The sequence below is a fragment of the Rousettus aegyptiacus genome, unplaced genomic scaffold, assembly GCF_014176215.1.
Source record: "Rousettus aegyptiacus isolate mRouAeg1 unplaced genomic scaffold, mRouAeg1.p scaffold_m13_p_2, whole genome shotgun sequence".
In the NCBI taxonomy this organism is placed as follows: domain Eukaryota; kingdom Metazoa; phylum Chordata; class Mammalia; order Chiroptera; family Pteropodidae; genus Rousettus; species Rousettus aegyptiacus.
In genome coordinates this window covers 147077090-147103174 of record NW_023416295.1, presented here as the reverse complement: position 1 = coordinate 147103174, position 26085 = coordinate 147077090, and the positions used below count along the sequence as shown (strand labels likewise).

General features: G+C 34.9%; 2 protein-coding genes and 1 pseudogene across 8 annotated transcripts in view; 2 read left to right on the top strand and 1 right to left on the bottom strand.

The window, feature by feature from the left end:
• RECQL (RecQ like helicase) overlaps nucleotides 1-12967 on the bottom strand; it is a 29637-nt gene extending 16670 nt beyond the window's left edge. The window contains exons 1-5 of one of the 7 annotated variants that reach the window (XM_036236904.1): nucleotides 12858-12948; nucleotides 10498-10545; nucleotides 3554-7922; nucleotides 3248-3448; nucleotides 2167-2346 (exon numbers count right to left, since the gene is read on the bottom strand). In XM_036236904.1, the coding sequence (XP_036092797.1) occupies nucleotides 2167-2346; nucleotides 3248-3448; nucleotides 3554-3581 (409 nt within the window). In that variant the 5' untranslated portion in view covers nucleotides 3582-7922; nucleotides 10498-10545; nucleotides 12858-12948. Of the gene's footprint in view, nucleotides 1-2166; nucleotides 2347-3247; nucleotides 3449-3553; nucleotides 7923-10497; nucleotides 10546-12204; nucleotides 12440-12463; nucleotides 12552-12857 lie in introns of those variants that run through there. The other 6 variants (XM_016140480.2, XM_016140476.2, XM_036236906.1 and 3 more) reach the window with 6 other exon arrangements.
• LOC118614424 lies at nucleotides 105-270 on the top strand (annotated as a pseudogene).
• Nucleotides 12968-13076: 109 nt separating the features above from the next.
• Nucleotides 13077-25538, top strand: GOLT1B (golgi transport 1B). The gene is made up of 5 exons (XM_016140485.2): nucleotides 13077-13241; nucleotides 18813-18904; nucleotides 20274-20452; nucleotides 21135-21216; nucleotides 23059-25538. Exons 1-5 carry the CDS (start codon nucleotides 13217-13219, stop codon nucleotides 23095-23097), a joined length of 417 nt encoding a protein of 138 aa, XP_015995971.1. The 5' UTR covers nucleotides 13077-13216; the 3' UTR covers nucleotides 23098-25538.
• The last annotated feature ends 547 nt before the right edge of the window (nucleotides 25539-26085 follow it).

Genomic DNA, 26085 nt, shown 5'->3' with positions numbered 1-26085 from the left:
CAGATTAAAACTTTATCAGGGATTTCTCCCTCTCAGTTACTCTCTCCTTTATGTTCACCTTCTCCCTCATTACTGGCATCATCTCATTATATTTAAACAAAGTCATCATTTCTTGGCCTTTCAGCTAAGATCAAGTATAGTACCTGTTCTTATCAGTTCAATATTTAAACAAGGTTGAGTCTCTCTCATCTTTGAAAAAAGCAAGGACACCTAATTTAGGACTCTCTCTTTTTTTCCCTTCATAGCAATTCTTTCCAAAGAGTATCCCCTTTCACTAGTTCCACTTCCTTAACTCCTACTCATTTCCAAATCATTGCTATTTCGTTTCCACTCAATCATTTCACTGAAATTGCTCTAGCAAGGTCATAGATGGCTCCCTTGTCACTAACCAATGTAACTTTTAAGTCCTTATTTCATTTGACTTTTTGCCAACAGTCATAACTATTAACCACTCCCTCCTCCTTGAAATACTCCCTACACTTTGCTATTCTTTCTCAATCTTCTCTGCAAGGCCCTCTTTCTGTTTGTCCCTAAACTTGTGGTGTTCTAGTTTCTGTTCTAGGCTTTTTCTCTTCTCATGCTGCTCTGGATGACAAAACCTCACTCTCATGGCTTCAATGGTCATCTCTACACTAACAGCCTCCAGCTCAGCTAATTCAGATCTCTCGATCCCAAGTGTTACATCCAAACATCCTTCTACTCACAGAACAATCTCACCTGGATATCTTGTAGGCATCATAAATTCAACATGCCCCAAATTAAATTCATCATCTTCCCTCTCTCTCCATTCCCAAATTAAGTTCTCTCTCCAATGCACCCTATTTTAGTAAACTATCATTTATTCTAGCCAAAATTTAGAACGTCATTTTAGACCATTCCTTCTTCTACCCTACCATCCCCCACCCACTCATCCAATGAATGCCAAGTCCTACTAAAATTATCCTCTAAGTATTTCTGAATTCTCCCATCTGCTGAAATTATCCCTCTAAATCACAAATCTGACAAGTCTCTTACCTGTATAAAACTCTTCAATGGTGTCCCACAAATCTAAGTCAAAATTTTTAAAATATCTTTTAAGACTCTTTCTGCATGTCTTGCCCCTCACTGCCTGGCACAGTGAAATTCTTCCATGTTACTGAATACAGCATACCATACATGTATGCATATTCCCTCTTACTTTTGGGCTCTCACAAATACTGCTCCCCTGAATAAACAATCTTCCTTCTTCCACTGTCTTTTTTCTTTCCCTACTTATCTTTTAGCTTGTAGCTTGAATGCCAATTCCTTGTAACAGCCTTACCCAACAGCCAATAGACCTGATATTTGCACTGATTTAATTCCCTATTAAAATCTTTGTCCCAAAACCCCTATTGCAATTGTTTGCAATCAACTACAGGCCGATTGCTTGATTTTGTAAATAAAGTTTTATGAAACAGAGGCATATCCACTTGTTTACATATTGTCTATGGTTGCTTCGGTGCTACAATGGCAGAGTTCAGTAGTTGCCGCAGAGACCATACCACCATAATATTTATAATATTACTGGCCTATAATGTATACTGACTGGCCCTTTAAGGAAAAGTTTGCTGACCTCTGCTCTCTCTCATTTGTAGTCCCCAACCTACAGCATCAATATCAGCATCTGCTCTGGAAGCCTGTTAGAAATGCAAAATCTTCGGTCTCTCTTATAAAACAGAATCTGCATGTTAATGAGATCACCAGGTGATTCCTATGCACATTAAGTTTGAGAAAGGGTTGCTCTATCCTCTGAGATCTGTGAAAATTTGAACCAGGAGGTTTTGATCAGTACTGTATCTCGAGTGCCTATACACAGAAGACACTTGATAAAGATCTGGGACTAGAATCCAGGTCTACTGATTCCTTTCTTAGCACTTTTTCACCTACAACATGTTTTTAATTATATAGCAGGAAATAGATAAAAAAAATTAACTGCTCTCAAAGTCTTTAATATCCCTAAGTAAACCCTTTAGATGTCTATACATTTTTATATGTACATTTTAATATACATTATATATATATATTTTTTTTAAGTTACATTTTTAAAATCCACTGAATCTATGGTTAGAAATTATTTTTTAAGAGACTTAAAGATGTATTAAGAGAAATAACATTTTTAACTTAAAATTAACCTTTCTTAACACATACCATCTGAACATAATGCTGGTAACTGGTAGCATAAGCTCTTTCCACCTCCCGTAGGCATAACAAGAAATATATCCTTTCCAGACATTGTTACATTAATAGTTTCAAGCTGAAGCAGTCTGAACATCTCCAATTTAAAGACATTTTGCAGAACATCTTTAACTTTATCAGACCATGGAAAATCTAGAAAGATAAAATTAAGCTAAATGTATTAAAACTATTTAGGATTATAAATGAGACAAAAACGTGAATGGCTGTTTTATAATAGAGAAGAATCAGATGAATACATATATATATATATATATATATATATATTAGACTTCTAATACAATGAACAATTTAATTTAATGAACAATTTAATTCATAATAATAAGTTTGGAATTAGTTTAATTAACTAAGCTAAGCAAAAACAAATTTAATGATATAAGAAACAATACATCAGGGAAAATGAAAGTACTTGCCAGTTGAGAATTAACCTATATAAAGAAAGGTGCTTGATCAGATATTTTAAAAACAGTCTAAATGTCAATCAAGAAATTCAAAGTATCATAAAAAAACTCAAATATCATGGATAAAATTAATAATTAACTGGAATTAACTGGATATTTGGTGTAAATATCTTTTTAGATGTGAATCACTGGAAAACAAGGCCCACAAACATATTGCAATGCCTTGCAAGGTTATAGTATTCGATTATAATTAATGGTACACATGATGCTGGGCAAAATCTTGAATCATAAAAAGGTTTGTTCAGTAGAGCAGGGAAATAAACTAGACTTTGGCAAGAAGTTTGAATTTTTTCTTCACTGGTGAAAATTTAGTTAAATATCTTATTTTTCCAAGCACTGATTAATGTTGTTAAAACCATATTTGGAAAAAATAAAGTGTGAATAATAAAAGCTTAATTCAAAAGGACTATAGAACATGGGTAAAGAATGGTCTGCAACAAGTTTCCCATGCCAATCAAGAAATGGCCAGTTTCATCTCTGTGTCTACTGGAAAGACTGACCGAGGCATAATGATTTGATTCCATTTTAAAGACAAAAGAAAAAAACTAGCAAAGAAAAAAAAAAAAAGAATAAACCTTCTTTATTCCAAGAGGCAGGTGAGGAAGTATCACATTCATTGCTTTTCCCAGCATCAGAATCCTCTAAACACTGCTTTATTCTGTTTGTTAGGATGTTTTTTTTCTGAGTAAGCTCTTGTTGTCTTTCCAGAAGTTCTTGAATTTGAACATTTACTGCATGTAGCTCATTGGATACAGAATCCAATTCCTCAGTTAGAGCTATAGGGGGAAGAAAAGATACAATGACTAGACAGTTAAATACAATTTTGTTTTCCCTATTGATTTTTGGTTATTCCTCACCAACTAAATCACAGATAAACTTACAGGAGTTCAGCAGAGTGGTTAAGAACATTTGTTTTGGAGTCACACAGACTTAACTTAAATGTCAGGTCCTTCTCTTACTTGCTAGGTGACCTCAGGCAAGTTGACCTGAGCCTCAACTTCTCTATCTGTAAAATAGGAATAATACCTAGTTTTCATAGCACTGGAACGAATTAAGTGAGATAATATATTGAAGATTATTGACACAGTACCTGGTACACACATCAGCATTTAATAAATGGTAATTATTTTAATTATGTTGTAGGGCAGTGGTCCAACAATCTCCTAAATCATTAAAGTAAAATAACCAGACTGTGAAGCAAAAGGAAACTATTTCAAAGTAATCCCATAACTTCTTAACATTATTTCATGAAACATTCACATTTAGGCTCACATGGTGGCGCAATAATAATTTAGTGATTATTAACAAGATGACATAGTAAGTAAAAAGAGAAATCAAGTGTGCTGTTGGACATGGCATTACAATTCCTTCAAAACTAATTTATAAAGAAGCCTGAATGTATGATGCTAATCAGAGAAAGTCAAAGTGAGATTGCCTTTGACACTACATCAATGGAAGCTAAAAAATTTTTAAAGATGTCCTTGGTGCTTTCCAAAACATCTGCCTGCATTATTGTATCCACTTTTAATGCCTTTTCATGATATAAAATCTTATGGTTATGATTTAAAATAGGAAGTTATGGTGATTTTGTATTGTAGCAACTGCCAGAACTCCCTTTTCTGCATGATTCTGGGTCTGAGTTGGCAGCAAGGGAACTCTGCATGGCATGTGGATGGTGTAAATGAAACAGCAGGCAGATTTACATTCAGATACTGCTGCAGCTCACTCGTGTCATCACAGATCTGCTGGCTCGCCCATTGGTATGAGGCAGAAACCAGCTCCTCCAGCTCCTACTGAAACTCTTGGGGTAGTAGCTTGGCCCACAGCTTCTATGAATCTTTGGCTGAGTTCATGTGCAACTTTTTGTGGCAAGTACATCAGCTCTTCTGTGGGCACCAGCATACATTCTGGAAGTTAGAGCCTTGTAGGCAATGACACACCAAAATGAGTCCCAGTGAGAAACAGATGGGTTCCACTTTGTCCTTGCAGGTTTCAGCTCATACTTATCCACCTGTATTTCACATCTATCTTCCCATCCCTAAGACTGTCCTTATTGACTTCACGACCAGCAACAGACGGTTTAACCAGCTCCCATTATCATGTGAAGACTAATGCCTAAAATAAATCCCTTATATCAGACTGAATCCTAACCAACACCCAGTGCTGTTCCAGATAAACAGAAAACTTAAAGGTAGGTTCTCTGAATTGCTTCTAGACCATCTGTAATTGGGTCCCTGATTTTGATTAAAGATATTAATAATCTTGTCTGTAGTGATAAAAAGGACAATAGTATTCCATTTCATCTAGTAGATAAAGTTATTTAAATTATAATCTATAGACAGCAGTAATTAAGTATCTAGAGGACAGACTCTGGGTGACCAAATATTTCCTGTCACAGATTTTGGTGAAAATAATGGGGTTAACTGGTTGCTTCAAAATACGCTAGAGAAATTGAGAAGTGCAGAATTTGTATAAAAGGACTTTGAAGTTTTTGATTACCCTAAAAGAAATTTTACCTCCATTAGCTACAAGGCCAAGATTACTGAATACAAATGCAAAGTCTAAATCATGCAGGTAGCTGAAATACAATGCAAATTATATTCCCAACTTTGCAGAAATTTATATTGACGTTACAACATTGATTAGGAAGAAGTGAGACTCTAAAATTGGGATGGGAACATCTGGACAGATTCCCATGAAGCAGGGACCCTGAGCCATTAAATTCTGCCAAGTGTCTTTTACCTTTCCTCCCCTTTCTGAAACAGCCTCCTCCTGCCTAAAATACCTGTGATGGTCTTTCCTAAGGTAGGTGCCTTATGAGAGATTGCTAATCTTCCTAAGAATTACACTCCCACTCCCATCTCTCAGTGCTTCAATAAAGTTCTAGAGGATGAAGTACAAAAGTACGACACATGAGAAGACACAAAACACACCAAAAGAGCTGCATTTGCCAATATATATTACCAGAAATGTAGGGAATATATACAGAATAGATCCAAAGGGTATTAAATCAGGGTGGACAGAATATTGAATGAAGCTAAATTTGTTGGTCTAGACTCAATATGAAAGTCTGGATTTAGTGCGCTAGAATAGTGGCCAGGACCAGCTCTTGTAGATGGTTGCAGAAACCAGGCCCTAAAGATGAATATCGCAAGTTATATAGAATGACACAAGTGTAGATTCCAATGAAGTCGAAGGGTTCAAACTTCCTGGGTATGCTTGAAAGGAAGGAATACAGAGGCTTGGAGGGATGGGAATGCCAGAGTAGATTACCAAGTGGATTGATCATCTACTCTCTTGCTGTCCCCTAGATGATCCAGAGTACACTCCTTTCATCAAGACTACGAGACATACTTTAATAAGGGGAGTCCCCGCATCGCTGAGATCTTGAGTGGCTGTTCTCTGTAAGCCAGGAACAAAAGAAGTACTACCTTTGAACTAGACTACCCAAAAGCTAAATAGTGGCAATTCATGCCCAAAGAAAAGGCAGATGTAGTTGCCATAATGGACAACAGAGCAAAAGCAGTAATCAGAAGTCAGACCCACAGAGATCTTTCACATTGGCAAACTGATCATGTTCCTGACATGAAAACAAGTGATTTGCATAGGTAGATTACAAAGCCCTGATTCTGGTAAACATAAGTCTGATTTGAACCATCACAACATAGTCACAGTCCTTCAACCAATTCCCAGACATGAGCCAATTTATAGGCCCAGAGACCCTTGAATAAAGTGAAGGTTGAAGAAGGACTCTACTTACACATCTAAAAATTTATGTAGTAAAGCTTTCCACAAGTCTCCTCCAGATAAAAGTTATCAGAGTAATTGTGTATTGGGAAAAGGAAAATAACTTTTCAGAAATTACCAGACATTACTTCTAAGCTGATAATTCCTGGAGAACTAAAACGCCATACTGATCCACCAGAGTATGGCCTGAACTTATGCAAGCAAGGTCGTCAGTGCAGTTTGGGCTCAGATTCATCTCACAGTGGGCTCAGGAGGTCCTCTAACCCATTCTGTGGTTACGTCCCCAGTTCCATAATGCATAACTAGAGCAGATATATTCAGCAAATGACAGGTGACCGCCTCTTGGCCACTTTCCTCATGCCAGTAAATCAACAGGCAAAGAAGTGTTACTGTGCTGGCTGAGGTGAATGATCCTAACTTAAAGGGCAACAGGACTGCTATGAGACTAGAGATAATGAGGAGTGTATCTAGAATGTAGGGGATCTTTTAAGATATCTTTTGGTATTCCAATGTCCTATGATTAAAGTTAATGGAAAACTACAAAAAACAAATACGGGCAAACTACTAAGGCAAGTCCCCACCAGATAAGGACCCATGACTAGGTGAGGTGGTAGCTGAGAGCAAAGGGATATGAAATGGACAGTTAAAGAAGGTAGTTTTAAAATTACAGCTATGACCATATGACTACACGAGAAACAAGAACTGTAAGACCTATACATATTTCTTCCTTATTTTGATATTTGTATATAAATCGAGTTTAGATTTTTTGTCCTTGGTGGGTTTTTGTTTTTTGTCCCTTCTCCAATTCCTCTAAAATCTAACATGAAATGTGTTAACAGTAGCTAACTTCGTATCTCAGGATTTAGGTTAGAGGATAATCAAGGAGGATGTGATTCAGACAAAAGAACAAGCATCACCAAAAGATGAAAAGAGAATTTGTCCCTCTTTCAGGGAGAGGATCAGTGTATATGTGGTTGTATGAGGGATAGCTGCATCATAATAGGCAGAAGTAGATTTTACTATTTCCTTTATTTGGAAATTAAATATGATTAAATTAAAAGAGGAGTCTATGGGCTATGGGTGCCAGGTAGGCAAGAGGGGAAGTCTGGTGGCTTTGTACTGTGGTAACTTAGCGAAGCTAGAACTGCATTTCCCAGAATTCCTTCCTTGCATAGTTCTAAGTCAGGGCAAAGAAACTTTGCCAGGAATTTGGAAGACAGGAGTGAAGCAATGGCCCTATTTTTCATATTTAAGAATGTCAGGGCTGGTGACCTCATTGGCATGGGGCAGCAGCTGGTCCCACAACTCCAGCCGCTTCTAGATATCCTTAGGGAAATAGTAGGGCCTGTAGGTCCTTCAGAGTCTGTTAGTTCTCCTCCTTCAGCTTCTCTGAACCCTCAGCCAGCTTCATGGAACTCCACATGGAAGTACAACAGCTCTTTGACATGTCTCCTGCATCATCCAAGTTGAAGGCTTTGAGGCAATGAGAGACTAATACAGGTTCTGGTAAGAAACAGAAATTTATCAAACAAGTAGCAGGGGTTTTTTTGCATTTCCCACCACATATTCATATTCTCTTCCCAACTGCTGGCTCTCCCAACTTCAAGCCCAGTACCAGACATGCAGGCAAAGTATATAAAAAGCTTAACCACTTCCCATAATCACATAAGGGTTAATTCCTATACTAAATCCCCTACATTACTAGTGCCTCTTGATCAAACCCTACCTGACAGAGATGTTAATGTCAACCCATGCTACAAAGTCAGTATCATCATACCATAGCCAAACCCTGATTGACTAAGAATATAAATAGAGCTAGCTGTAATGAATCAGGGCACGTTAATGTTTTTGTTCAAAATTATACCATCTCCAATGCTGGCATGTACAATATGAGGCTTTTACTACAGAAGATGAGATTGAAAAGTTAAGTGAATAATTTTGACAATCCATAATGACAAAGGATTACAAGCGCACAGGGTTTATTAGAGCACAGTGAACTGAGTTAGGATCACACTTCAGTGTTCCTAAGCTTACAGCTGATGCATGGGAGGTACCATTCTTCAGAAACAGCACATTTTCTAGTAACATCCAAAACTGAAGTTAACACTGAAAGGAAAGTGATTTGCCACCAGGGAAGCCATCTAATACAAAGCAACAAACTGCCTGAAGGCAACTTCAAAGAGGCATTTCAAATATAGTTCAACAAGTGGGTAGAAGAGGTAAATTTATTTGAAAGGGGTACAATATTATGGAAGAGATTATTCAAAGCATCTCTTAAATAAAAATTTTTTTCATTGTTCAGTTATTTTGAAATCATATCCCACTAATAAAGCTTGAAGTCTTATTAAGTAGAATAACATATACAATCCAAAAAGGACCACACTAAACTGAGTTGAAGTTCAGTAACATCTCTTAAACCCTCATTTTAATTTATAAGTAAAGACTGCTTGGATTAGCATCTAATATAATTTAAGTTGTTATCATTTAGTATTAATCCTCAGACTGTGAGCATGAGTCATAGCCAAAACCTATGTCATGCTTTTTTATATTAATATTTAAATAAATTCTAAAGTTGTGGGGGTGGGGCCAAGAGGGTCCCATATTAAGAAAACCATTTATTTAAAGTTTGAAAAGAACTGAATCTTTTCACTTCCTATTAGAGCTAGTATGAAGCAAAGGTCATATTCACTAATTCCTAAAAAAAAAGACTGAAAAATAACTATGTTATTCACCTCTTAATTGAATAGACAGCAAGATCTCACTAATAAGCACAGTACAATCTGATCAAGTTACAGAAACAAATAATGGATAGAAACACACAGACATGCCAAGACTATCTGCCTGGGAAAGACAGAATGGATGATTTTCTTTTGTACTTTAAAAACACTTTAAATAACTCCATTTATAGGAATGTGTCTTAAGGAAATAGAGAAGCACACAAAGCTTTCAATTTAAAGATATTCAAGGCAGTATACTTTTTTTGTCTTAAAAATGAAAACAGCATAAGAGTTTAACACTAAAAGATTAAGTGGTATTACTTAATGTCACTTTGCAATAACAAAATACAGTACACATATTAGAATATTTACAACAAAGAATTTATTTAACAATGTCTATATTCTACATTTACATTGTTTTTAATATCATGTTACAAAACAATATATACAAAATGTTAAAAATTTTGTTTAAAAATAATAAATTAAATGTTACAGTAACCTGAATAGTAAGATTAGAAGTGATTTAAATTTTTTACTTTATAACTTTTAGGTTCCTAGAATTCTATAAAAAAAAAAAAATATTTTCCTTGGAACCCCAATGCATTGCTGGTGGGAATAAGGTATACCCAATATGGAAAACAGTATGACAATTTCTATTAAACATTAAAATACCATATGACCCAACAACTCCATTTCTAGGTATATACTTAAAGAGAAATGAAAGCAAGGACCCAGATATTGTGAATAATGTTCATAGCAACATTATTCACAATAGCCAGAAGGTACAAGCCAAATGTCCATGACAGACAAATGGATAACCAAAAGGTGGTATATACATACAATGAAATATTTTTCAGCCTTAAAAAGATATATTACAAATGGATGAACCTCAAAGACATTACACTAAGTGAAATAATCTAGACACAAAATACAAATATGGTATGAATATATATTAAATAAAGTACCTAGAATAGTCAAATTCATAGAGCCAGAAAGCAGAATAGTATGCCAGTAGTTGCTGGGAAGGGGGTAATCAGGAATTGTTGTTTAATGGAGACACAGTTTCAGTCTGGGAAAATGAAAAAGTTCTGGAGATGGATATTGATGATAGATGCACAACAATGTAAATGCCACTGAATCGTATACTTAAAAATAGCTAAAATAGTAAATTTTGTAATGTATAGTTACTATAATTTTTAAAAATCAAACAAATATCTTTAAAATTTATTTTTATTAAGACTTTTATTTAAGGTTCACAGAAAAGTTGAGGGGAAGACACAGAAAAAAATAAGTATTTTTTTTCAAAGACCATGCAATTAGAACTAGAACAGAATGAATAAAATGTAATCATTTCCACTAACCTGAAATAGATGCCATTCTAGAATTGAATTGGAGATCCAAATTTCTTTCTAAAAATGAAATAAAAAATCAGAGCAACAATTTTTTAAACAGTACACTTACGCTCAATGATAATGTGTCATGACTAAGCACAAAAAAAGTTAGAAATTATATATTGCAGTGACCTTTTAAACAAGGATTACAGGGTTCTTACCACACTAATTTTTATGAAAATTCTTTAGATTTTGGAGAAATATCCAAAGTCACATAAACATATAATAACAAGTACAATGTCAATAACACTTAACAAGCATCTACCAGATACAAAGTGATGTAGCAAAAAAGAGCAAAGATTTTAAGTTAAAAAGTTATAGCACTAAATTATTAGGTGATTTCAGCAAAGTTTAATACCCTGTTCTTCTCAGCCTTTTCCCCTACTTGTAAGATTTAGATGATAGAACCTATCTTATAAATAACAAATTGGATAGATTCAAATGTTTTAGGTTAAGCAAATCCATCAACATAAATATTCAAATTAATCATTTGACATTTTATTCAATACTTGCTTTAAAGTGTTATAATTAAGGTTCAATCTTAAAGAAATTATAGTTTGGGGGCGTTACATTTCAGAAGGAGAGAACCTGAAAAGATCAGAAGTGGGAGGAGGGAAACACAGTTTTATAAAGGAACTCTAAATACCTATCAATGACTAAAACATAAGAGTACATATGACCAAATGGAAGACGAGCCTTGAGGGTAGAAACTTTATATTTCCCATAATCCCCATGGACACCTCTCCCAACTGTGATATGGGCAGTCAATATTTTCTAACACTAATTTAGAATGTTCCCCAAAGGTAGCTTCATCATGCTCCCACCCTTACCCAGACTGTTAACCTTATGCTCTTCCTAATGTAGATTCTGAAGCCATGACTAGGCTGGAAAGATAGGCAGGGTCTTCTTTACCTTGCTAAGGAGTTTGGAATAGCCATATCACTAAAAGACATTTAAGTAGAGTAAACCAAGGACTTCTAATTCTTTATCTTCATAACATCTCTTTACTTCAAGGATATACAGTTCTCCTTCTCTAGACTGTAAGGTTCTCCACAGGGAAGGGGTTGAGTCTCTTCAGCTCTATATTCATGTAGCCTAGCAAAGTGCCTTGCAAACAGTGCAGTGCAGAATCTGGTTTGCTGAGATTGAAAGCAGAGGCTAACTCTGACTTTGTGAAAGAATATAATCTATAACCATTTCCTCCACTATTTTGGGTATACTTTTTTGAATATACTGTTTATAAACCGCTCATAAATTTCTTCCCCAAATGACATGATTTAATATTAAGATATCTCAATATAAAATATGTTCAGAAATTGAGCTATAGCAGGTCAGTCTTAAGTATAGTCAGTCTGAAGTATAGTTAGGCACTGTTAAAATCAAAAACAGAGACTAGCCTTGAAAACTCTGAGCAGATAAAACCAGTTTAGTCAAGCAAGCAAAGTTTAATTTAGCTTGTTTTGTAAAAACCAACTTAACCTGGGGTGTTTCTCATTTATGCCTCTGGAAATCATAACTGAAAAATTAAACCATCTCTCAAAGTTGATCCGAGATAACAACTAATCAATTCCCTATCATTTAAGAAAAATGTTAATCCTATAACCAATCACTATGAAGGCAGCCACTGCCTTCTCACTATTTAAGCTGCTTTAACAATATACCCCAGAGCCTCATTACCTGTTTTGGTTTGAGTGCTCCCGGTTCGAGAACTGTCTCTTTGACCTTCACTAATTACTACTTCCGTGATTCCTTGTTTTTATTTCTACTGTTTCTGAGTTTTTGACAGCATCCACAGGAAACATTTTAGTGTCACACTCAGTCATCAATGCCGGAGAAAATGTCACTGAGATACCACAAGTTAAATAAGACACATGTCCCCCCTCTTCCCGCCGCCTGCGTTTAGAAGCAACAGTATTTTAATAATACTTTCCCTTACGCTTAGGTATGTATCCCCACTGGCTTCCCAATAAACGGTTGTTGCCAATAAACAGGTTTTGGTGACAGGGCATCCTGCATGGAAAAGGCTGGGATGAAAAAAAAAAAAAAATGGTTGGCAAATGAACGTGCCCCTGTAGGCCCAAGTTAGGCCATTAGAGCTGGGCGATGATTAACGCCCTTGTTTCTCCCCTGCCAATGTTTTGGTGGAAGGAAGTGATCCACTAAAGAGCAGCCCCGCGGACAGGCAGGAAAAGAATTAGCCCTTTAAAAGCGGTAACAGGAGTTATCCCAGAACTTCTCCACAAAAGAATCAAAGTCGTCCCCAACCCCGGCCTCCCCGGTATCCCCAGTCTCAGACTCCAAAGTGCCCCAAACTCAGAACCTCTACTCACGGGTTTCAGCGGCTCTCCAATAAAAACTTCCCGCCACCAGTCTCCCTTTTTTCTCCAGCCAAGAACATCCACCCTTCCGGGTCGGTCCGTTCAACCAATTGCAAGTAACATCCGTTTCTAATTGGTCAAGGGGTGTGGCCAGCATCACGTCACTGAACAAGACTACAAGTTATTGGTTGATATTGGGACCGGTTTTAGCCAATGGTAATTAGTCTTGAAGCTGGGGTGAGGGTGGCTGCGTGTTTCCGGAAGACGTGGCGGCTCTTGCCTGAGCTGTTTCCAGGCTTCATTACTCCCGACTTTGCTTCACACCCTGGCCTTCTCGAGGTGCTGTCGTCGTTGCCCTCACCGCTGCAGTCATGATCTCCTTAACGGACACCCAAAGTAAGCACCTGCCCCGGGGTCCCCGCCTCGAACCTCGCACACCCCTTGCTCGGGCTGGGTCTCTCCCACCGCCCTTCCGCCCAGGTCAATGAATGAAGCTTCGCGTTGGGGGCGGCGGCCTGCGAAACTGAGTTAGGGCTGCAGTGACCTGGAGGGTTGCCTTGAGGGAGAGAGGGCTGGACTTGGAGTGGCGACCTGGCCTGGGTGGAGACCGTGGGTTCTAGAGACGCCCGGGCTGGGGAGGTGGAGCTTTCGCTGAGGGTCTGTCTTGCACGAGGGTCGCGCTGCTCTCCTCTCCCTAGTGAGATGGGCACTTTGTTCCTGCGGACAGCCACAAGAGAAAGTTTGATGTGCAGTATCCGCGGCCCACTCTTGAGGGCGTTTCTGCGCAGGACTGATTTGGGGTTCTCTACAAGTTACTGACTGTTTGTTTGGGAGGCGGTATTTTAAATGTCACCTATTGAAGGCTGTGTTTGAAAATATGTTCACATTTAAATATTTTGAATAATCGCTTTATTCCTCCAATGAAAGCAACCTTCCAGAAATCCCTTGAAATTACTTCACTTTCCTACCAGCTAATGCTTCCATTATAGTAAAAGTCATTTTGTGTTAATTAAAGGATTTCTTTTGTTAATATTGTATATTGTGGTTTGTGGCTTGTTTTATTATTTTAGCATCTCTCTCTGCCTGCCTCAGAGTTCTTCGGGCCTATCTTATCCCTAAGGTTGGCATTGCTCTCTGTTTCCTTTTCTTTCAATGTAATATTTCCACTTTCCTACCCCTTGTTGTCGATCTTAATCATTTTTATTTACATATCTGTTCAACCCTATCTTTTGGTGGTCGTGATAGTCTTTTTGTCGCACTTGGGTTCATCAGCCATGCCTTTCATTTCTTATTCTGGTTAACTCACTTGAATTTTCAAAACTTTAAGAATTAAACAGTCTATTGAAATGAAAATAGAACTTCATATAAAATGCCCTCTTTTAAACTGGAATATTAACTGGATTCAAAGCATGGCTGACTTGAATTTCACAGAGCTTTTAAGGACCTACACACAACTGCTATTCGAATCAGTCTCTCTTCTTTCCTGTGGTTGGACTGGGTCTGCTCTTTGAGGCCACCTGCCCTGGCCCAGGAAGGTCTTTTGGCCTCAACCTGTCCTGATCAGAGGAAATCTTTTGAGCTTCCTTAAAAAAAAAAAAAAAAAAAAAAACTGTTGCAATAACAACTAGCAATTGTATAAACACATCTTTCAGTTTACCATGTGCTTTTGTATAAATCCTGTAGTGTAAATTGTTACACTTATTTCTTATAAGAGCCCTGTAAGACAGAGAATAGTGTATCTCTTTTATAAATTAAAGGAGGCTCAAAAGAAATTCAATGTATTGTCTTAAGGAAAGTAACAGAAACAAGACTTGATACCAGCTCTACTTGCTGTCTTAAAAACCTTTGTTCCTTTTACTGTACCATACTAGTATAGAAAAGACTTGATTTAAACTTTACTCGATATCAATCTTAGAATGATATAATTCTTCCATAACAAAAAGTTTCAACAGTAGATAGATTTTATCCTTTGTATTATGCATTTTTTTCGACCACCAAAAAGATATTCAGAGCCTATTTTCTTTATGAAATACAGTACTCTGTTCCTCTTGATTGAAGCTCAGAACTAAAATGAGGTTGCCCAAGGAAATCAGCAGAATTATATACATACATTACTAGAATTTATTTCTAATTCTAATTACTCAGAGGAAGTACTTGAACTCTACATAGCTTTCCTATCTAACTGTAAAGTATTATTACTCTTTCTATCTGGGTCTTTGATTATTACCTAGATAAAAATATGAATTATTTACTTTGTGCATAATTATTCTTTTCTTTTGAAGACTTATTATAGGGACAAATGCATGATTTACATCCCTCCAAAAAACTAGAACAAGGAAGCGAGGTTGGAATATGGGCAGAGTGGGAAGCATTCTCCTCACTTCATTAAATTGATGAGGATGATGAAACTATGCTCTTTGCTGTTCTTGTGCCAAATCTTTTAGGTAGGACAGTAGATTGGAACACAACATGATTAATGAACCAGAAGCTCTTTGGATTTCAAATGGTGTTGTGTGTGTGTATAACTGTAGGAATTGGTAATTATTCAAGTGATTTGCCAAGATTATTCCAGGGTTCTGATTCTGGGAGAGGGTGACCCAGCAATGATCAGAGTAAATAACAATTCGTGACTGTTTTAAGAGTTTCTATAATAGCACTCCCCCATCCAAAAAACAAACAAACAAACAAAAAACCAAAACAAGATTTATTGAAAGATATGCTGCTTTAAAATATTTAAAATGAGATACCAAAATGCTAACAGTTATTACCTTTGGATTAAGCATATATTTCCGTATAAAATTTCTACAATGAGTTATTTATTTTAGACAAATTCAATTTATTAGATTGCTTTTATCAGATTGTTATTTACATACACACACACCGGCAAGAGGAAATTTGGTTTGGTAGTGCACAAAAGGAAGATAAATTTATTTTACTGAGTGTGATTCTGGTAGTGAGAGGGCAGCTGTATGCAGGGCTTTAACAACCAGCAGACTCATGAATGCATAGGGATAGGAAAGAAGGGAATTCTGGGGATGAGGAAAATGTACAGTGAGGCCATTTTGAGACTTTTGACCATTCAGATCAGGGAATACTTGGCAACATCATGCCAGTGACAGTTTTGGCAAAGATACTGAAAAGATCTCCTGCTGGACCACACTGGATAAAGTAGTAGGAATGTTTTGGTTTCCATTTTATAGTTATTCGGACTGTGGAGTCTTATAGACTGCATGTGAATTCTAGCCTGACTCTGTACCACCACTGCTTGTCCCACCCACCCCACCCCCCATCACCACACCCCCACCACCACCACCACACACATTTGCTGCCTCTTTGGTCAAGAGTAAGTTACTAATCTCTGTGAGTCCTTGGTGCCCATGTGAAATGTAGGGCTGGTGCTACTTTTTTACCTCACAGTTTTATTAAAGGAATTACAGCGTATTTGTATAAACATTCATTAAATGCAAAGCAATATTAAAATATTATCCTTTTTCACTAAAGTTCATTTCTAGTGGTTTCATTAATATCTACTTAGTTATGTTGGATAACAAACTAATATTAAACCTAAATCACCCATTCTTTTCATGTGCATATGGAATATTAATCAAAATTAAGCTAAGAGTATTTCTCAACATTTTAGACAATTGAACTCATTTACAGTATGTTCTCTGAACACAGTGGAAGTAAACTAGGAAAAATGTTGAGAAAAAATAACTAGAATATTCCCAACTACTCATGTAATAAAATAGAGTATATCTGGAAGAAAAAAAAAAAATTGAATCACCTAAAGATGCTTCCCCCGGAAGTTCAGTGTACTCCGATGACCTTGAGCTTTGTTTAACCAAACATACTAAACCTGAAAAAAATCCTGTGGAGAGCAGTATGGCATAATGGTTAAGCCCACAGATTTTGGATTCAAATAGACCAGTTCAAATGCTTAACCAGGAGTATAACTTCAGACAAACTAAGTCAATTCTCTAAATCTCAATTTCCTGCATCTCTGAAACAATGTAAAGATACCTACCTTGCAATGGCATTGAGAAGGTTAAGTTATATAAGGTATGTTAAGTACCTCTTAATGGCTATTTCATGGTAAATTCTCAATAATTAGTAGCTGTATTTCCATATAATTTCCTTTCTGAACAAACATCTCCAAAATTTCATGTAATCAGAATAATTTGTGAAAAGATAGAAATTAGTCATATTTAAATAAGTCAGCAGCCAATGGAATTTTAATGGAATTTTACTTGTTCTTATGTGCATATTTTCTAGGAAATTATCTCTGACATCTAAACAGTTATTTTAGTAAATTCTTTTAAGACATGTAAGCATAAAAATATCAATATCAAATTTTCAGAGGAATTCATGTCTGTGGAATACACTTACCAGTGTATTTATAATCAGATACCTGAATGAATTCTTTAGGACTAACTTTGGGAGAAGGTAGCTGGAATGGAAGACAGTAGTTAACTGTAATTTGAGAAGGTAGAGGATATAGAAAAATGTATATGAGAAAATTTTTCAACTCATCAAAACATTTTACATAGCTTAAAATCTGTTTAAGTAGCTGTGCCCTAGATTTTAGCTTTTGGAACCAAGATAAAAAAGTCCAGTAACAGATCAGAAATCACTAATAGTGTATTTAAAATTGTGTTTCCAAAAGTATGATGGTTTCATTGTTTTATGCAGATAGAGCTTGTAGGTAAAATAAGGACTAGTGACTGTTTCCTGAGAACAAAACTAAAATGATCAGGGAGATGACTTAGAGGATTGTGCTTTCTAGCATTAATGAAAAAATGAAACTGTAATCTTGGAAAGTTAAGACTCTTCTGCCTAAAAAGATATTTTATTGCCTTTACATAAAGTTTTATATACAAGATGAACATAGACTTCAAAGCTTACATTTGTCCACCACTGTGTAGGCACTTAGAACAGTTGTCCAGGAGTTGATCAACAATTCTTTGTTTTTTTAAATGAAAGAGTAAAAACTCAGAATACTAATAAGAGGAAAAACGGTGTTCTTATAAACTTTGGAGGACTCAGACTAAATATCTGAATGGATTCATCATTTTGATAAATTTGTAGAATAAATCCATAATAAATCATCAAGAAGTTAAAAGTGATGCTTAACTTTTGAAACTTAACTTTCGAGGAGACAGCTACCTGATTCCCAAAATATTTCCTGTTGCCATTGTGAGAAGCAGTGTATAAATGAAGTATATTGTACTGACCTACCATAACATTTCTAATGAGTTAAAGAAGGAATTCATTTTAAGAGGGGAAAGAAGGACCTGTAGATATTACACATACAAATAATAGTCATATATTATGAAAGGAGACAAAGTAAAAGTAAAAGTAAAACCATATATTTGTCTGATGCCAGAGGTGTTCTTGGGAGAGAAAAAATATATAACCAAAGATTTAGAACCCTGATTTATCGCTATTATGGGTATGTTTGTAAGAAATGTTATGTCTTATATAGGGATTAGAAGTTTCCATTCATATTTTAAATTTCAAGGTAACACAAATATAGTGGACAATTTGGTGAGAGGCTGGGAGAGTAAGGTGAAGTGTTAAAGAAGTACAAATTAGTAGTTGATAGTTGGGCACAGGGAGCATGGCAGAGGGAATGCAGTTAGCATTAATATGGTGACGAAATGGAGGGCCAGGGGAGAGAGGGAGCAATTGGGGGGTCATTTTATTAACATAATAGATGTCTAACCAATGTATACTTGAAACTAATTTAAATAAATAAATTTATAAAAAAAAATTTTCAAGGTAATTTGCTGATGTTAATTTAATTTGTTATAGATCTTAGTGAATGGCATTACAAAGTTAACCTGCAATATGTTGGGAACCTATTTCCTTCTATCAGCCAAAAGAAAACTGAAAAATTGTCATACTTTACAGGGATTTTAATGTAACTTTAATTTTTCTCTGCCTTTAACCACATAATTTATATTGCAGAAATTGGAATGGGATTAACAGGATTTGGAGTGTTTTTCCTTTTCTTTGGAATGATTCTCTTTTTTGACAAAGCACTGTTGGCTATTGGAAATGTAAGTTTTTCAGTATATATTTTAATTAACTTCAAAAGGAAATTTTAACTACAAATGAATTCTTACCTGCTATTAAATTTGGGGGAAATAATTCACTATTACTCATGTAAAGAAAGATTCCTGTTACATCCTATGTTTCCATCAGGAATGAAACCCATCAGCTTTTTGTTTAGATGTAATATTTTAATGAGGTTTTTCTAATTGCATGACTTCTCTGTTAAGTGTTTGATATTGATTTACAATAGATTAAATTAAGGCTGCCTCTAAATAGAACTTCAAAATAGATGACTGGATAGCCCCCATATCTTGGTAAATTTGTTAATATGTTTTGACTTGAAACATCTAAGATTTCACACTTGGTTCAATAACATAAAGTAAAAAGATTTTTAAAAGCAATTAAATCCTTTTAAAAATATATCTATACTAATAGGTGACTTGTTAAGAAAGGTATATATTGTTTATTTGGAATGTGTACTCTGTTGTCCATGTGTGGAGGTTGTACTAGAGTTCTAGAAATAAATAACTTCTAAGAGGTCAATAAAGTCCCTAAATTATTATTAAATATCTTTTAAAGTATATGTTACCATTGGACTTTTAATTGAAAATTGGTAAATATAAAGGATAACAAAATTGTTCAAAACCGATGTTTTAATAAATAATCTAAACAGCATTGATATCTCAATATGAAGCTTAACCTTAGGCTTAATAAATATGTGAAATAATTTTCATGAAGAAAGGCAAGTATTTGGGAGTAAAACTTGGGGAAAAGAAAGCTTTTAATAACCATTTCTTGTCCAGTGTCAGAAAACATACAAAATATATGTATATTTGAGAACATGGCTATATTTTTATTTCTGCTGCCACCAGATATTCTGAAATTAATAAAACTGGAATCCTTTTCCTAGCTTTGCATGGTTTCTTCTTCTGTCACTTTGGCCATATCAGCATCTCTCTCATCCATGTAGTTCCAATAGCCCAAGGTAGAGTTTTCAGAACGAGCAGTACCTTCCAGTGACATTTATGTCAGCTTCCTTCTTTTGCCTCGCCACTCATCTACTTGACCGAGCCATCTCCATCTAGCAAAACTTGGGAAAACACTGCAGGTGCAGATGCCCCTTAATAACATCTAATTTTTCCTTGTTTATCTCTTTCTCCACTTAATCAAGACACAATGACTAAGAAGAGTAGAATACAATTACAACTTTCACAGGCTTAGCCCATTCCTTGGTCTGCTTCTTGGTGTGCATTTTCTTTGGCCAGTTGCCCACGTTAAAAGCCAGATTTTCTCTTTATATTTAGCTTTGACCTTTTCAAATTTATGCAGTGTGCTTAACTACTTTTTCTATATTGCGTTTTCTTTCTCTTGTAGGTTTTATTTGTGGCTGGCTTGGCTTTTGTAATTGGTTTAGAAAGAACATTCAGATTCTTTTTCCAAAAACATAAAATGAAAGCTACAGGATTTTTCCTGGGTGGTGTATTTGTAGTCCTTATTGGTTGGCCTTTGATAGGCATGATCTTCGAAATTTATGGATTCTTTCTCTTGTTCAGGTAAGGCAATCATTTAATTTTTTTTCTCTTTCAATAAGTCAGTATGTCAATATTTTCAATTTAATAAAATTCATTTTGTTGGTCTTTTAAGACTATGTTTGCTATTTTCATCAACTAAACAATGATAGATTGATATATAGGTAGATGTAGCATTTTACTATGTAGAACCTGATACTGCATAGTTACTACCACTTGATAACAATTCCTTTAGTGCATATACATATTGAAAAATTTTGTACCAAATACACTATGGGAGATTTTGATCAGTTAATGTTTTCCATGTGCCAATTTCCAAGTAAATAAACAATAGTAGGCAATGTGAGAACATACCTTTAAGCAAGCTTGGTTGAAATAGTTGTTCAAGAAATATATATCCTTTGTATTCTATCTTCCAGGCATCATAGTACCCATAGGAGACATGAAATCTGTTCTAGAGATTCTCTCATTTCTGAGACATAGATAAAGATACCAGTAGGATATGGTAATAATGCCATTATAGGTATGTACGCAGAATATTATAGGAACATAATTAAGGAAGGAATCAAATCCTGGGAGAAGTAAGAAATGTTAACAGAAGCTCGAAGTCTCTAATTTTAACAGGATTCTTTCTTTTTGCTTGGTTAGCAGTTGACTTTAGTAATTGAGAAAGTGTAAGTTCTGAGAACTGTTTTCCCTATCCTAGGGGCTTCTTTCCTGTGGTCATTGGCTTCATTAGAAGAGTGCCAGTCCTTGGCTCGCTCTTGAATTTACCTGGAATTAGATCAGTAAGTATCCTGTATTTAGAAACATAATTTTTAAATCATCAAAATGCTCTTTGGTGCTCTTTATGTCTAGAAATCGGAGTGATTAATACATGATTCATTGATTTTTTTATTTTGATATAACTGGTTGCATCACATAGATCATGGTTACTGTGAATACTAGAAAAAATAATCATTGCTAAAACTATAATACCTGAAATTTTGTTTCACTGCATTCATTTTTAATATCGTTCTCTATTTTTTAATGTAACTCAGATTGATATGCTATTCAGCCTTTCTCTTTGAGGGTTCAAGGCACTTTTCAATTGATTTTTATATGATCTTTAATTTTAGAAGCAATAATATAAAAATGGTATCGTTATTGGTTATAAATATTTTCTTAGACTGTTTCATCAAATAGGTGCATTAAGACAATCGAATAAAGCATTATTATACTTGGAGTCAGATGATAAAATTCCGTTCACAGCTCTATGACTTTAAACAGTCTTGTGAAATCTGTTTTTTCAGGGTGGGCCATCAACTTTCTAAAAGTTGTTTACAGATTTTGTAGAAGTTTCTAGAGAGATGGTCCACAGCATTTATTGAATTCTCAAAGAGCTAAAGGTATCACTATAAGCCTAATTTCATTTCCATCCTCAAGTCAATTGTAGAGTCAGAACTATACAGCCCAGAACCTAGATATTTGAAGTTGGCTTTGGGGAGAGGACATTGTACTTTGTCTCCACCTAAATATACCTTAAAATTCTAATAAATCCATGAGTACTTTTAGAGCAACTTTTAGTTTCAGTATGCCAGTCACCTATTTATGGTCATATAAAATGTTGGAACCTAGGCTTATAGGGGTGTATATTAATTTCATTTGCATTAATCACCAGACTCATACAGAGGTCAGTTTATACTTACAATGGCTTTTGAACTTACTAAACTATCTAGTTATAGAATTGTAATCATTATTTACGCCTCATATTTAAGGATTCTTCAATATTTCCATAAATGGATGCCCAACACTATAAATTATGTTTCCTATTACTGCTTAAGTAAAAATATGACTAGCGAAATGAAAGAATTGGATGATTACTAGATTTTGATAGTATTATAATCACTTTGGTTACACAACTTTTAATAAATATCTCCACTATTTTGTTTTAATATTTGTTTGCATCACCCATCTGGAATGCTGAAGAAAGCCCAATTGCTTTATATTTGGGGTGGGGTAACCAAAGTAAATAGCCATTTACATTTAATATGTGTTAAAACTTATATTTAATAATTATAAATTTATGCTTGTGTCATTAAATCTATTTTTAATGCCATTGCCACTTTCAGTCTATAGTCCAGGAACACATTTAAAGTATTTTTAGTCAATAGCTGTTGTTAATTATTGAACTTAATGGAGTTAAATCTGTTTGTTCAAAGACTACATAGGCCCAGAAGAGATCCACAGTAATGGTCAGTTGAAATATCTTATTGGGTTCATTAATGCATGAATGGCTGACATTTCAGCTTTTTAACTTTTTATTTATTTTTTAATTTTTTTGTTAAGCTACCAGTTTTAACTTCATTTTATTCAATTTTTTTTATTCATTGTGTTGCATTTCTCACGTTGCACCCTTAAAGTCATATGTATAACATGTCATGCAAAAACAACTTTTAGAAAAAAAAATTTTTATACACATTTACATGTCAAAAGATGGTGGTGAGTAGTACTGAATTAATCATTGTCAGTCATATCTTAAATTTCCATGAATCTTATAAAGTGGGGCTTTTAATCAACATTTAAAATATTGATATACTGTTTTATAATGCTGTAGGCTTACTTTTAATTGTCCGTTTTTCTTCTTACAGTTTGTAGATAAAGTTGGAGAAAGCAACAATATGGTATAACAACAAGCGAATTGAAGACTCATTTAAAATATTGTATTATTTATAAAATCCTTTGAAGAATATTCAGCACAAAATTAAATTACATGAAATAGCTTGTAATGTTCTTTAAAATGTATACCTACGAAGTACCAACAGCAGTTAACAAAGAAGCAATGAAAACAGGTGATCTAAGTGATCTAAGAAGTCAGCAAGCAAACTGAAGGAGATGAAATCTATGTTACCATGCATATTGAAACTCTTGAAGGCGATTTTTATTGTTTTTCCACAATGTGTGAAACACAGCCATCTTTAGAGAACTATGGTGCCTGTTTCTTTTTATTTTGAAGGTGTAGGAGCACCCATAGGCAATTGCTTTTTAGAAATGTCCACTGCAATGGCAAAAATATTTCCAGTCGCGCTGTGTCCCTGAAAGTGATGCATGAGTTAGATTGGATTATGTCATTTTAATATATTAAAAACAAGGAAAACCCAGGTTTGATGTATGAATCACTTTTTTTTGTAAACGTATGGTTAAAATAAAACTTGTGATTCTGCCGAACTTAATATTTTAAAGCCAGATGAAAATCTAAACTAGATGTTCTCTGTTGGAATATGCAAAGGTCATTCTTTACTAGGTTTTAGTTTCTAAATTATAGCTGACTAAGCATTTCTTTGGTCAGCAACACACTCTGGAATAACTTACCTCTTGGGAGTCTAACCTAAGACTATCTGTATCATTCATTACATGCAGGCATTTAAACAAAACGCATCCTTGACCCTTAAGTAGTCTGTTGCATAGCTTGTTTCATTGAAATTTTTTATTTAAGATACTACATAATTCAAACCAAATGGATTTTCCACATCATGTTTTCTTTTTTCTTTTTTATTTTAACGGTGGTTTATTATTGTGTTTTACACAAACTAAAGTAACTAACTATTGGTAATGTACTATAAGATGTAACATATTAAAAGGTTAAACATAGCTATTTTAAGGGCTATTCATGTAAACTGAGTTTTCCCTTATTTTCAGCTTTTTCATAACATAAAAATCCATATGGATGATGTATACTTCATGTGATCACTCTTCATCTTGAGTTCATGGAGGAAATATCTGAATTCACATGCTGAGGTGATTTTACTGTAATTAAACTGGTTATAGTTTCTTAAAAACACGACACTAAAAAAGCTTTTTTTTCCTACCATTGCTGCTTGAAAGAAACAGTAAGAAACAGTGGTTGTTTCTTCATTAGTTGTTTTCCAGATTGCAGCTTTTGTGGTAAATATAGGAACACATTTCAATAGCCATAGTACTATTTGTTTTATCGCTAGTGATTGCACTGACTTTTTTTTAATAGTTGCAAAGCTTTTTAATGCATAAAATCATAATTGAAACTCATGATTTTTATTTACAAACATGTCTACAAAATATATTACAGCCTATATTATTTTTAGTTAAATCTCTTGATGCAGAGAACACCCAAGCTTGCTCGTTTAAAGAAGGAAAATCTTGGTAGATAGTCTTAATGGTTCAGTCTTGTGGATTACTGTCTTTTGATGCTGGCATTTAACTATGACATAATCTGTGAAAAAAATAGATGATATTGACAAAATGAGACTACTACCTCAATAGTTCATGGAATAATAAGAGACCTAGTGTTGTGTCTAATGTTATTCAAAAGAGTAATATCCTCACTTGGAGAGTGTCAAATATATACCTATTTTGGGGATTGACTTATACAAGTTGCCCTGTAAGATTCTGTTATACATATTTTTGACTGCCCATGTTATTTAAAACTGCTAGCTAATTCTACCTTTTGAGCAAGAGCAGAATCTGTTAATGCAAGGAACATCTGTATTATTTAACTCCTTTGTAGACATGAATTTTTATCAAAATGTTCTTTGCACTGTAACAGATCTCTTTTTCAACAATCTTATTATCAAGCAGAAGTGTGAAAGATTCGCTAATCTCCCAATTCCTAGTAAGACTGAGAGGCTGGAGTAGTTCTCAGTTTTAAACGAGTCTGTGGCTAATCTCAAATGTGAGTTTGGGACTGCATAGCAGCATTGTATATTTCTTATTCAGGACCATTGATCAGGCTCTATTTTTAAACATATTAGTCCTCTGACTAAAAGGAGTACCATTTCTTTCAGTTTTTCTAAATATTGTTTCTTCTTTTCCAAAATTAGCATTTTTAGTGAAAAAAAAAAACAAAAACATTGATTATTGCTATGAAGATGGAAGAAAAAGTCTAATTCTACTTAGCCTTAAATGTTTCTGGCATTGTTCAAATATATTTTCTGTAACAGAAACCTATTTGGAATGTTTTTCTTTTCCCCTTATAAATTGTAATTCCTGAAATACTGCTGCTTAAAAAGTCTCACAGTCAGATTATATGATCTAACAATTGAATATTGTAAATACACTTGTCTTACCTCTCAATAAAAGGGTACTTTTCTATTAATTGGTGGTTGTCTTAGTGAGCTTGGGCTGCTGTAATGAAATTCCATGGACTGGCTTAAACAATAGACATTTATTACAGTTCTGGATGCAGGGAAGTTCGAAATCAAGGTGCTGGCAGATTTAGTTTCTGGCGAGGACCCTTTCTCTGGTCTGTAGATGCCTACCTTCCCACTGGGTCCTCACATAGTAGGTAGAGAGAGAGAGCAACTGAACTCTGGTCTTTCTTCATCTTCTTCCAAAGACACTAATAGAGGGCGCCACCATACCCTCATCTAAACCTAATTGCCTCCGAAGACCCCACCTCCATACACCATCATATTGGATGTTACATCTTCAACATAAGAATTTTGGAGGGTTACACATTAAGTCCATAACATCAGTCAAATGTATCTTTATTATGAAATTCTAAAAATGATTTTAGTAATAACCCACCTTATTTCTTAAAAATTAGCCTTATGTGCAATTTTTTAAATAAAATTGTCATTTTTTATTTCCAAATTGTATGACTATAATAAGTAGAAATGGATTTCAGGTACACCATTTCTAAA